Genomic DNA, 13,564 nt, shown 5'->3' on the forward strand with positions numbered 1-13,564 from the left:
AACAAATAATAAATATTTTTTCAATTTATAATTGGTTCATTGTTTCTTTTTCACAATTTCTTTTCTTTTTATGTACATATTGTAAAGTTTAAAAATATTAAAGAATTTATAAAAGCAGACGATTGTAAAGTCTAAAAATATTAAAGAAATAATGGGTTTGCAAAATCATAATTAAAATAAAGTAAACGCATAAAGAGATAAACTTAAAATAAAAGCAGACGAAAATTAGAAGTCAATATTTAGAACGACAGAGTTGTTGATTCTTTTTAGATTAGTTTTATTGTGGAATTTGAGTTTCCTTATATCCCGTTACGGGTTTTCCAGTTGTTTATGATGTTTTCACTATCCCGTTACGGGTATTGCATATTTCTTAATGTTTGTGTTTGTTAATAAAAGTTTTTATTTAAAAGAAAAACTGAATAGTTCTTGATATAGCTTATGATACGTTACAGCTATATTTAATTGGAGTTGTAAAGTTTAAAAATATTAAAGAATTTATAAAAGCAGACGATTGTAAAGTCTAAAAATATTAAAGAAATAATGGGTTTGCAAAATCATAATTAAAATAAAGTAAACGCATAAAGAGATAAACTTAAAATAAAAGCAGACGAAAATTAGAAGTCAATATTTAGAACGACAGAGTTGTTGATTCTTTTTAGATTAGTTTTATTGTGGAATTTGAGTTTCCTTATATCCCGTTACGGGTTTTCCAGTTGTTTATGATGTTTTCACTATCCCGTTACGGGTATTGCATATTTCTTAATGTTTGTGTTTGTTAATAAAAGTTTTTATTTAAAAGAAAAACTGAATAGTTCTTGATATAGCTTATGATACGTTACAGCTATATTTAATTGGTGGCAGCGGTGGGATCGATTTACCATTTGATTTAAAGGAATTGTGTTCCAAATATTATTCCTTATGGCTTTCTTGGGACGAGCAAAAAAGTGTGATTTGGTAGAATTATGCAAGGAATTGGGCGAAACTATTATTGAAAATGTTACAGTATGTGAGTTGATAAATCTTATAAAAAAATCTGAAAATTACGAAGTGAATCTAGTTAAAGAAATATTAGAAGCAATTAAAGAAAATCGTATCGAAAAAGAAGAAAGAAAACGCCAAGAAGAAAAAGAAGAAAGAAAACGCCAAGAAGAAAAAGAAGAAAGAAAACGCCAAGAAGAAAAAGAAGAAAGAAAACGCCAAGAAGAAAAAGAAGAAAGAAAACGCCAAGAAGAGGAAGAAAAACTACGCCAAGAACGGCAAAAACAAGAAGAACGCCAATTTGAACTCGAGAAATTAAGGCTTAGTGCCCAATTAAGTGGCCCTTCAAATCAAAATATTGGCACTACTCTGCGGAATAAGTTAGATATTCATAAGTTAATGCAGAATTTTGATCCTAAGGAAGATGAAATCAGTCTTTATTTAGTAATCTTTGAGCGTCAAGCAAAACGAGCAGAAATACCAAAAGAAGAGTGGGTTACTCATTTATTATCTTTTCTTTCACCTGACATAACAAAATTAATAGCAAGAGAATCTGAAGAACAAAGGTACAACTATGATCATGTTAAGGAAATTTTAATGAAGAGGTTTAAGCTAAGTCCAGAAAAATTTAGGATCAAATTTATTCAGCACCAAAAGAAGTTCGATAATAGTTGGAAAGATTTCGTTTTTGAATTAAGGAACTATTTAAGCGAATGGGTTCAAGGATTGGAAGTAAAAGATTTTGAAACCTTGCTGGATCTAATGGTTACTGATCAAACTAAACGAAGAGTTCCAAATGAAGTGCGTGATCATTTTATAGACACTTGGTCAAAAATAACTTCATCTACAAAGCTGGCAGAAATACTTGACGAGTACGAGAATGTACGTGGAAGTCGCAAACGAATTGACTTGCAGGTAAATTCTGAAAATCGGAGATTCAATTGGCGAGAAGAAAATGCCACACGGAAAAATTCACAGGGAGCTACTTCAAAGAATAGCCGAAATGAAGAAAATAAAAGAAAATATGAGTACAAGCAAGCAATTTATGATCAATTTGATAGACGTACGCCTTTAAAATGTTACGAATGTGGATCTACTAATCACTTACGACCTCAGTGCCCGAAGCTTAAGTGCCAAAAGCCACCCGCTCAAGTTAATCGAATCGGAGCAGGACACGAAGAAGACAAATTACTAACTCCGTACACTCTTATGGCGAAAGTAAATGGAATTAGGATGCCAGTTCTTCGAGATTCAGGTGCAACTATTGATATCATATGCAGAAAATATGTGACTCCAGATATGTTTACTGGCGAAACTGTGTGGGTACAACAACCATTAGATGAAGGCCCAACTTGTTTACCATTAGCAAAAGTTTCGTTATCTGGTCAGTTTGGCAACATTGTAACCAAAGCGGCTGTGGTTAGAAGTGAGTTGGATAAAGGTCGATATCTCCTTGGGAATAGAACAGCGGCTAGATTGCCAAATCTGCAAATGACGCCAATGCAAATTTCAGAGTTAAGCGCAGTTAGTACCAGATCGCAAGCTCGTTTAAAAGCAGAAAATGAAGAATATGAGCAACAAAATTCGAACGATACCGAAAACTCTTCCGAACAAGATAATAAAAATCAAGAAATTATTTTAGATGAAAAAGATGACGAGCCAGTTTTAGAAACGGATGCCGTCAGTTCAGAAATGGAAGAGATATTACCAACTCTAAATGCCAACTCTGATGAACTTTCTTTAATACAGGTAGATCACGATGAATTCGTTAAAGCTCAACAGGAAAGTGCTGAGTTAAAATCAGTTTTTAAAACTGTGGAAGAAGTTATTCAGAATCAAAACAGTAAGCATCGCTATCTGGTTGAAAGAAAACTTCTTTTTAAATGCCAAGAAGGACGATTAGGAGAAGAAAAAAAACTTTTAGTTATACCTGAGAAATTTAGAAGCCGAATTTTAAAGTTATGTCATGAAAGTACTTCCGGACACCTTGGTGTAACCAAATCCAAACATAGATTGTCGCGATATTATTTTTGGCCAAAATGCTATAAAGAGATGGAAGAATTCGTACGAACCTGCGATAGTTGTCAAAAAGCGGGGAAACCAAATGATAAAAAAAAGGCTCCTTTAAAAATTGTACCGGTCATACAGGAAATATTCTCAAAACTAAACGTTGATGCAGTTGGTCCTCTTCCCACCACGCCAAGTGGAAAAAGATACTTGATTACGGCCATTTGTATGTCGTCAAAATATCCAGAAGCAATCCCAGTGAATGATATAGGATCTGTGTCGGTGACTGATGCCCTACTTAATATTTTTTGTAGAACTGGTTTCCCACGAGAAGTTCAATGTGATCAAGGAACTTCTTTTATGAGCATGCTAACAACTGAGTTTTTTGATCGATTTGGCATAAAGGTTCGGCATAGTTCCGTTCATCACCCACAGTCGAATCCCGTAGAAAGATTTCATAGAACTATCAAGCGGATTTTACGGGTACTTTGTTTGGAGTCTAGTTCTGACTGGGAGAAGTTTTTACCATTTGCCCTTTTGGCTTTGAGAACTATGACACATGAAAGTACAGGATTTTCGCCAGCAGAGTTAGTACACGGAAAAAATTTGCGTACTCCTGAAACTTTGTTGTATGAACAGTGGACCAAAAGAGAAATAGACGAATCTCCTGCGACGGAATACGTTTTTCACCTAATAAACCGCTTAAAAAGATGCCAAGAAATTGCAGTTAACAAGATGGAAGATGCAGCGTTAAAAAGGAAATCGTATTACGATAAAAATAGTATTAGGAGAGAGTTTAGTGCCGGAGATTTGGTTCTTGTTTTGGCTACATCTAGAGCTAATAAATTGTCTGCTCAATGGATTGGCCCGGGGAAGATAGAAAGCAAAATGTCTGAAACTAATTATTTAGTGAATATTCCAGGAAAAAGAGAGAGTTCACAGATTTATCACGTAAATATGCTTAAACCATATTATAAACGGCCTGCAATAATTAATTTTCTATCATGTGCAGAAAACGATTCTTCATCTTTAGAACAAGATATTGACTTTCCACAAGTGTATATTTCACCTGATGAATTTGATGTATCTGAAATGATTAAAGACAGTCACCTAGATAATCGCCTTAACGGACATGAAATCAACCAATTGAGGAATATTTTAAGAAGATATTCGAAAAGTTTTTCAAATAACCCAGGAAAAACTAACTTAATTGAGCATGACATTCAACTTAGTACAAATAAGCCAATTATTTCCAAGCCTTACCGAACTTCACCCAGACAAACAGAAATTTTAAAAACTGAAGTACAGAAAATGTTGGACTTAAAAATTATTGATTTAGGTGAGAGTGATTATACTTCTCCTATGATCCTAGTAGAAGCACCAAATAAAGATCCAAGGCCCTGCATTGATTACCGTCGTCTCAACGAAATAACGGTAACACAATATTTCCCACTTCCGAACATAGAAGACCGAGTTGAAGAGGTAGCCAAGGCAAAATTTATCAGTCTTTTAGATTTCGCCAAGGGATATTGGCAAATTAAGCTTAGTCCAAACGCTCAAAGATTAGCTACTTTTGTTACCAGTTTCGGAACTTATAGGCCATTACGACTTCCATTTGGGTTGAAGAATGCCCCCTATTTTTTTAGCAAATTAATGGCACGACTACTAAAGGGTTTAGAAGAATTTGCAGTGCCATACCTTGATGATATAGCAATTTTCTCAGATACCTGGGATCTTCATTTAGAACATCTTAATTGTGTATTGCAGCGTATCAAAGAAGCAGAACTTACAATGAAGCCTTCAAAATGCCGTTTTGCGCAAGATCATGTTCTTTATCTAGGACATATTGTCGGACAAGGCTATAGAAAACCCTCTGATATAAAAACACGAGCAGTTGCCGAATTTCCTGTACCTAAGACCAAAACTGAGATCAGAGCATTTTTGGGACTAGCGGGCTATTACAGTCGATATATACCAATGTTCTCTGTTCTGGTTGCACCATTAACAGACACTTTAAAAGGCAAAACAAAAAAAGGGAGAAATTACCTGGACGATTGAATGCGAAGAAGCCTTTAAGAAACTAAAAGAAAAATTAACGAGCCAACCTATACTCTTCTCTCCCAACTATGAAAAGGAATTTATCTTGCAAACAGATGCTTCGGAAATTGGTATGGGTGTGGTATTAACACAACTAGATAATGAAGGCCATGAACACCCCATAATATATCTGAGTAAAAAGTTTAATGAGTCCGAAAAAAAATATTGTACTACGGAAAAAGAATGCGCCAGTATAATTTTTGCCATCAAAAAATTACGACACTATTTAGATGGGCAAAAGTTTACTATCCAGACTGATCATCACCCGCTAACCTGGCTTAAAACAAATGCTAGTTCAAATGCCAGACTTATGCGTTGGGCTTTAGCATTACAACCGTTTAATTTTAAAATTGTGCATAGAGCTGGTACTAAGAACAAGAATGCAGATTGTCTCAGTAGAGTATCTTTAAGTTCTTGATTTGAATTAGACAAAAGTTAATTGAGGGGGAGGAATATGTAAATAATGTTTGTTTTTCTTATTGATATTCATACAGATTAGTCTTATTTCCTTATTCATATGTATGATTTATTTATTTTAAAAAACTAACTCGTAAAGAAAGTAGTTGCTATTAAAGTTTGAATTAAAGCTCTAATTAAGGTGAAAATATAAAATAAAAATGCATTGATGTTTTTGAAATTGAACCAGTTAAATTTAATTTAAGAAAGTGTTTAAAAATGATTATATTGAAAATGAAACATAGGTGTTAAGCGAATTTGTTTGTAGAGAAAAGTGCTAGTGTTCTTAAATATGTTATTTTTTTATGCATATAAATATTAACAAGATTGAGTAGAATCTAATTATGTGAAGCTTAAAAATCTTAAGTATATTGTTTGGATTAAAAAAAATAAATAGTTATACCAAGATAAAAAAAAATAAGCACTTTGAAAAAAAATCTGGTTAGCTTCAGTTTTTAGATATTGTTGTATATATGTAAATAGTTATGTTAATTTGTATTTATTTTGTGTGAAGTTAAATTATAATATTTATTTACATTCTAATTTTATTTCGAATATTTTACTTTGATATCAAAATTGAGTTACAAGTGAATTGTCTATTAATGTTTACTGCAAGAGTCTAAAACTAATTTAGAAATTTTAAGTTAATTATTGTACATCACTTCTAATGTAAAAATTGTATCTTGCATTTAATTTGACAATTAGAAAATTTAAATTTAAAAGTGAAATGTTTTGATTATAACATAATGCATTGGTTTCAACCTAAAGTTTTAGAGGACACAAAAAAGTTCATAATAAACTTTTCCCCTGTTTTCTATGGAAAAGTTCTTCCAAGGGGAGAGGAGTTGTAAAGTTTAAAAATATTAAAGAATTTATAAAAGCAGACGATTGTAAAGTCTAAAAATATTAAAGAAATAATGGGTTTGCAAAATCATAATTAAAATAAAGTAAACGCATAAAGAGATAAACTTAAAATAAAAGCAGACGAAAATTAGAAGTCAATATTTAGAACGACAGAGTTGTTGATTCTTTTTAGATTAGTTTTATTGTGGAATTTGAGTTTCCTTATATCCCGTTACGGGTTTTCCAGTTGTTTATGATGTTTTCACTATCCCGTTACGGGTATTGCATATTTCTTAATGTTTGTGTTTGTTAATAAAAGTTTTTATTTAAAAGAAAAACTGAATAGTTCTTGATATAGCTTATGATACGTTACAATATGCTTAAATAAGGAATAAAATAATGAGGTACAAATTAGTGAAAACTTTATAAAATGGTTTCTTTATTTTTATTTAATTATTTTAAAAAGTTGTTATACATTTTTCTATTACAATAAAAAAGGTTTTAAAGGAAATCAAATTACTATTTTTTTGCGCGAATAAGTGATTAGGTTTTCGTGACTGGCGTAATATACATACAGGCAGAATCCTAAAAATTATAATCGGCCGTATTTTGTTAAATGATTTGAAAGAAAAATAAACTTATTGTTTGTTTTCTTTTTATCTTTATTCCATTTTTATCATGTTTAGTTCAAGATGGATCCGCACACTATGGTACTCTAAATACAGCACTTTTAAGAACACCTTACATTCAAAATATATTTTAAAAAAAACTCAAAAAGAAATAATTAATTTTCAAACCATTTTATAATATTTTATATATAATTAAATACTTGATTTTGAGAAAATTAATTTTTTAAAATAATAAAACTAAAAGTTTTTATATAAATAAATCCCATTTCACATCCATTCAATATTTATATTCTCAATTTAATATATTTTCCCTCATAAATATCAGGATTTTCATATAAGTTATTATGTTTATGATTGTTCAATTGAAAAAAAAATCGAAAAAGGTAACAGCAGCACTTTTAGAAATATATTTCAATGATAAAAATATTTTCTCGGGGTGAATAATTCATGAAAAACTATTATATACAGATAACTGAATATACAAGTATATCAAAATTTGTTACAACCATGAAATGAATGAAACTTGCAACACTTCTGCGAAAAAGACATAAATAATTGCTTTACAATATATCTTATTATTTATTTCTATAATATTCGTTAAAAAGTTATTGAAATTTTAAGTAATTTTTTTTAAATAATAAGATTTAAAAAAAGAAATTCCGTTCTCGCCCATTTTGTAGAGAGAAAGTCTAAGATCGATATTTATAGCGATTAGAGCCATGGCAACGAAAAAAGCCAAAATATAAATTCAGTTAAGTTTTGGAGTTTTTAACGCTTTGGTGATAATTCACTTTTGAACTATTTTATTTGATTTTCTTATCCTTTTTTCTAGGGTATTCGTCTATAATACTCTAGTAGAGTTCAATTATTACTCATAGATTCTTAATCACACATCTATGCATGCCTAGAAACATATTGATAAATTGTAATTTACTGAAATAAATATAAATAACAATTGCATAAAGCAGTTGAATTTTTTATATCTATTAGAAAAATTAAAACATAGTGTTTATTTCTCTCTTCCGAACAGCAAAATTTTAAAAAAAATGCTTAGTGGCGCCATCTGTTGGCTCTTATAACAGATCCTGGTGTACGAAATTAATGCTACCAGCAAAGGATAAAATAAACGCAAAATTATGAAAATATCTAAATTCATAACAATAATCATAACAAAAAAATTAAATAAATTTTTGTTTTCATACCACGCATTCTTTTCATTTATAAAGGAGAAAAAATCTTCATAAAAGTTTGAAAAGCTATGAAGAATTTCATTAATACGGTGATATTTTTTGTTTGACAACATTACTAAAAATTTACTTGCGATTAAGTTTTCATTTTACTGTACATTTAATGAAGAAATCAGTATTCTATAATATAAAATATTGAATTAATCTCATCATTCATCGTTTTTAAATGCCAATAACTCAACTACAAAAATTTTGAGATCAGATTTTCACTGTAATATCATTATGAAAATATTAGTAACGAGAAGAATTATGAGTTTTAATTTAATATCTTATCTGAGATAAAAGCTTTGATTTTGTTATTTTAACATTTTACAAGAATTAAATAAGGTCCCATATTAGTTATTAAAAACCATACTACTAAATTGCGTACTGCGATATACATTATTAAAAATTATCTCTTTCCATAAGAATGACTCAGTATAAAGATTAATTATTTTAATTGACTACATTAAAAATTTATGATATAGATTAATTTTACTAAAAACTAATTACATCGATTAATTTTACAATAAAAATATTATATCGATTAAATTAACTAAAAACTAATCATATCGATTATTAACTAAAGCACTTAATCGATTAATTTATACCAAGTTTTTATAAATAAAAACGATTAATCGATATAAAATATCGATTAAATCTATATCGAAATAATAACAGTCACTGTTATTTGTCACTGTTACTTTTGGGTCCCAGTAGCAGAAGTAACAGTGACTGAAAAGTAGCAGTTTTGCCCATCTCTATTTTGTTTACGATGTTGTGTTTTCGTTTTTCTTACCATTTTTATAAATAGTAAAAAAAAAGTTTTATATGAAATATTGGTAGTTTTGTTTTACTTTTTCTATATTATTTCTATACATTTATTCATTTTATTTCTTCATTTGTTTCTATTTATTTCTTCATTTTAAAATCATTCTTGCTTTATCAATTTTTGTCAAACGTGTTTTTTAAAGTAAGCCCGTTTTTGTAAAGTGTGTTTAGAGCTATGTCCTAAGTTCAACAATATTGTCGTTTGACAATGACGTCAACACTTTCAAAGGATACTGCGGTTTTTACTGCCCTTTGTGATATATTATTCCAAGCACAGTTGTTAAAAGGTTAAATAAAACCATTATGTTCAGTGAAATCTGCAAATCCTTTTTCACGTACGTCAGATAACCATAGGAACTGGAGATACTGAGAGCAATACGCTACAATTTAATATTGCTTTCCAAAATGTAGTATTTTTACAGAAAGATCTACAAATTATTATTTTCGTACTTCCTCCCAAAAACTTTTAATAAAAGGTCACTGCTATGACGGCTAATTGTGTATTTTACTTGGAATAAAATTTTCATTCATTCCATTTTTTTTTTCAAGCTTCTAGCAATACTGAGATAGAAACGCCTAAATCAGCGATTCTCAACCTGTGGGGGGCGTGTCCCACACATGTTATTCTACACATGTTAATAGACCGATTCTGAGATTACTATATGTTGAAAATAGGGGAATGCATGATAGGTGTTCCTATAATAAGCACTAAAATAAAAACGCCCGGCTTCTCATTTTCTATAAATAGCTAGTGTCTAAAATGCTTGAGCGTTGTCTATGACTATATTTGACAGAGTCTCTTTGCAAGGTAAATTGTTAGACTTGGCCTGAGTCGGCGTTTCTCAACCTTTTAGTATTCGCTGCCCAGTTTTCAATCATAATTTTCATCACAATTTTCATCAAGGGGGGGGGGGGGAGCTTACATTAAAATGTATAAAACAATAATGTATGTTGAATATTTTGAATTCTGTCTTTAAATTATTTTTAAGTAACTGCAAAAACAAAAGTAAAGTAAAAGCCAGCAGTAATTGAGATTGTAGAAACTATGTTTGGAGTTAATTTTTCAAAACAATTACAGTCCATACCTCTTTCAAATGATACCATTGCTCGTCGAATTGGTGATAATGTAGTGCCAGCTTTTCTCGTTGTTGCGTGACAAAATGTTTTCAATACAGTTTGATAAAGCAACAGATAATAATAAAGATGTTCATTTAATTCCCTATGTTTGATTTTGTGATAATATGTCAGTAGTAGAACCACTTTTCTGCAAATCGATGGAACTCAAAATATTAGCGCTAGCATTATTTGCTATTTTAAATGATGTTATGAATGAGGCAAATATAGAATGCAAAAATTGCATCGGAATATCACCGATGGTACTCGTTCAATATCCGGTTCGAAAGTATACAAGCACTTGTAAAACAAAAATCGCCTCAATGCATCTGGACACATTGCATGATCCACAGAGAAGCTTTGGCTCCGAAAGAAATGTGTCCTAGTTTAAATATTGTATTCACTACTGTTGTAACCATTGCAAATTAAATAAAAATGAGAATCTTTAGCGCTCTTTGTTATGGCATGGGTTCAGTACATTCAGAGTTACTATTTAAATGCGAGGCAAGATGTTTATCACGTAAGAAATTTTTGCAATGTGTTTATGAATTAAGAGAAGAAATCGCCATTTTTCTGGAAGTAGATAACAGACCGGAAACAGAGAATTTTCCCTATTCTTTGTTTGTGATGAAATTGAGCTACTTGGTCGTCATATTCGAGAAATTATATAACTTAAATCTTCAACTCCAAGGAGCAAATACACATATGTTGGATACGAGTGATAAAATTAATGTTTTTTGTAGAAAATTGGAATTGTGGGGCAGAAATTTAAAGCAAAAAAACTTAACACTGTTTGCAAATGTGGATAATTGTACTAAAACTTATAAGACTGAAGAAAAGCATGTAAAAGTTGTTTTTGTAACCATTGAAAATCATTTAGCCATGCTGGCAAAGAATTTTAAAAAGTATTTTCCTGCTAACAACAAACTGATAGCAAGTTACAAGTGGGTTAGGAATCCATTTCATAAGATTCCCGAAGGACTGTCAATTGATGAGGAAGAAAAATTCACAGACTTCACGACAAATGGCGAAACCAAAATACAATTTAGTAAATCACTATTTGAATTTTGGACAAGAAGATGATTTTTCTGCACTAAAAACAAGGGCATTTCGCATTCTATTACCATTTTCAATATCCTACCTTTGTGAAACTGTATTTTCTGCTGCGGCTTCTTTGAAGACAAAATATAGATCACAGATAAATATAGAAACAGAACTGAGAGTGGCTATTTCTAATATTAAGCCTCACCTCAAAAACTTTGCTCTGCAAGACAGGTTCAAGGAAGTCACTAAAAATTACTATTATTATTATTTTTTTAATTTAATCTGTTTTAATTAAGTAAGGTAAGCCAAAGGTGGCCAGTACTCCTGACGCAGCCCACCCCCCAAAGTAAAATTAAATTTATTTTGTATTATAAGATGCCCTGCTGCATTGAAAATCTTGTATCTGAGGTGCGCGATGCTGAATTGGAAGATATTTCCTTGAATGGCCTCCATTGTAAGAAGTGATTTAATTTTTTGCAGTTGTCGTTCTAATTTCCGGGTAGGAAGATATTGTAATTTATATGTGTTTAAATTCTTAGAACTTTGAGTTATGATATGTTTTCTGAAAGTTCATTTCTTTTCCTTTAACCACATTACTTTAATTCGAATTAATATATCAGATTAACAGTTTTAAGTAGTGCAAATAGCGAGAGAGACCATATGCATGTTCCCAAGGTAACCCGACGCCGGTGCCACCTTTGGGACACGTGGGCCACTTCGGAAACAAACGTGAAATCTATAAAACAGTTAATTATAAATCATTACGTAGCATATTATTTCTCAAAAAGGAATGATTGAATTGAATGTCAATTGATTGATTTCATTTAAAGCAAATGTGGAACTTAGGTATTTTTTAAATTTTTATAATATTTTGACGTTCTGTGCCCTATAGTAGAGTTTGCGATAGTTTGTTTCAGATTTTTTGTATTGTTTGCATTTTAAAGCAAATTTTCAGGTATTTTTTTATTTTTGTGGTAGTTATGAGTGTCTTTGGGGTCGATTCTGGTATTTTGTTGTAAATTTGGGCATTTTTATACGAGCTACGGGTAAGGTTAGTTAACTATAGTATGGTTATTTAGCTCTTGTTAGTTAATCCTTTTGAAAAAACTAACTCAGTAATTCTTGATTAATTCTAATGAGTTAACTCAAAAGAATCGCTAGTGACTTCACACAAGAACTATCAATGTAAAATCAATAAACAAATTATACATTCTAAAAACAAATGTCTTTTTAAAGTCTGGAAACTTGTTTCTACCAGCAAGACACTTAAAGTGCCTTTTTAAAAGGCGTTTGCCAGTCCAAATGTTTTTTCTAAAGATAATTTGAGAAAGTGAAAAAGTGATTTCAATATATGGCTTATCTTTGGAACCTGTGGGAAACCTTAGGCCAGAGGTCGCCAAAGTGGTCTATATAGACTCCCAGGGGTCTATTTAACAAAAGCGGGGGTCGATATGCGACAGGGGGGCGAATGGGGTAGGATCCGAATCCGAAGGGTCGATTGTGGGTCGAAAAAAAAAACAGTTCCCAATACGCAAATCACGCATACCTAATTAAGTATGTAAAATTTGTGAATTTTTTTTATAATTGACTCAATATCAGTTTCTTTATAAATCATAAATTAATAAATGTATATTTATTGGGGTGAAACAAGTATTTACGTACCACAGCACAGTGGCACGAACTCAGCGCAGTTTATAAGTCATATGCATATGTGCGCTTGTCCAAATGTCACGTGTGACGAGCATTGACGTCACAAATGCAAATATCATACGCAGTTTCAGGTATCTTTGCAAACTGTTTTGAATATTTGCAGTGCCATTATTAAAACTTTTATAGTTTTGAATAATTAGTTATTGTTTCGATAAAATCATTCGTTTAGTTTAGATATCAATTTTAATTATCGATGCACAAAAAGGAAGGTAAGCATTAATAATATGGATTAGTACAGCCCGCGAAAAAACTATAGCACACTTTGTATTTCTTTACGAAAATTACAAAATTGACCAAATTCGACGAAAATTAAAATTGACCAATTTTGAACCCAATATAGCAAACCTTGCAAAAAAAAAAAAAAAAAAACACCAGGCGCACCCATCTCATTGATCAAGACACAGTAATTCTTTAGTTACTTTACTTATTATAACTACTAATGCATAATTACTTATTATTTAATAATAAGGTATTTAAATTTCAATATTAATATATTTTTCATAAAACTATTGTTACACAATGTACTATTACTTTAATAAATGTTTAAAATCATAAAATAAATGTACAAACACAGTATCTAATAGAGTTTTATTTTAATTAACAAAAAATTACTTTTGTGGTGGTCGGTGG

At 30.8% G+C, this 13,564-nt stretch overlaps 1 protein-coding gene across 1 annotated transcript; it reads left to right on the plus strand.

Annotated features, from left to right (window-relative positions):
• Positions 1-467: 467 nt before the first annotated feature.
• Positions 468-6,749, plus strand: LOC139426037 (uncharacterized). Its single transcript, XM_071183478.2, has one exon. It carries the CDS (start codon positions 919-921, stop codon positions 5,041-5,043), a length of 4,125 nt encoding a protein of 1,374 aa, XP_071039579.2. The 5' UTR covers positions 468-918; the 3' UTR covers positions 5,044-6,749.
• Positions 6,750-13,564: the final 6,815 nt, after the last annotated feature.

This window comes from Parasteatoda tepidariorum, chromosome 5, assembly GCF_982258835.1.
Source record: "Parasteatoda tepidariorum strain Cologne lab strain chromosome 5, Ptep-v5.0, whole genome shotgun sequence".
NCBI classification, from domain to species: domain Eukaryota; kingdom Metazoa; phylum Arthropoda; class Arachnida; order Araneae; family Theridiidae; genus Parasteatoda; species Parasteatoda tepidariorum.

What these genes read in the sequence shown, in the direction of transcription:
- LOC139426037 (XM_071183478.2), top strand. Translation starts at nt 919, where the DNA reads ATGGCTTTCTTGGGACGAGCAAAAAAGTGTGATTTGGTAGAATTATGC.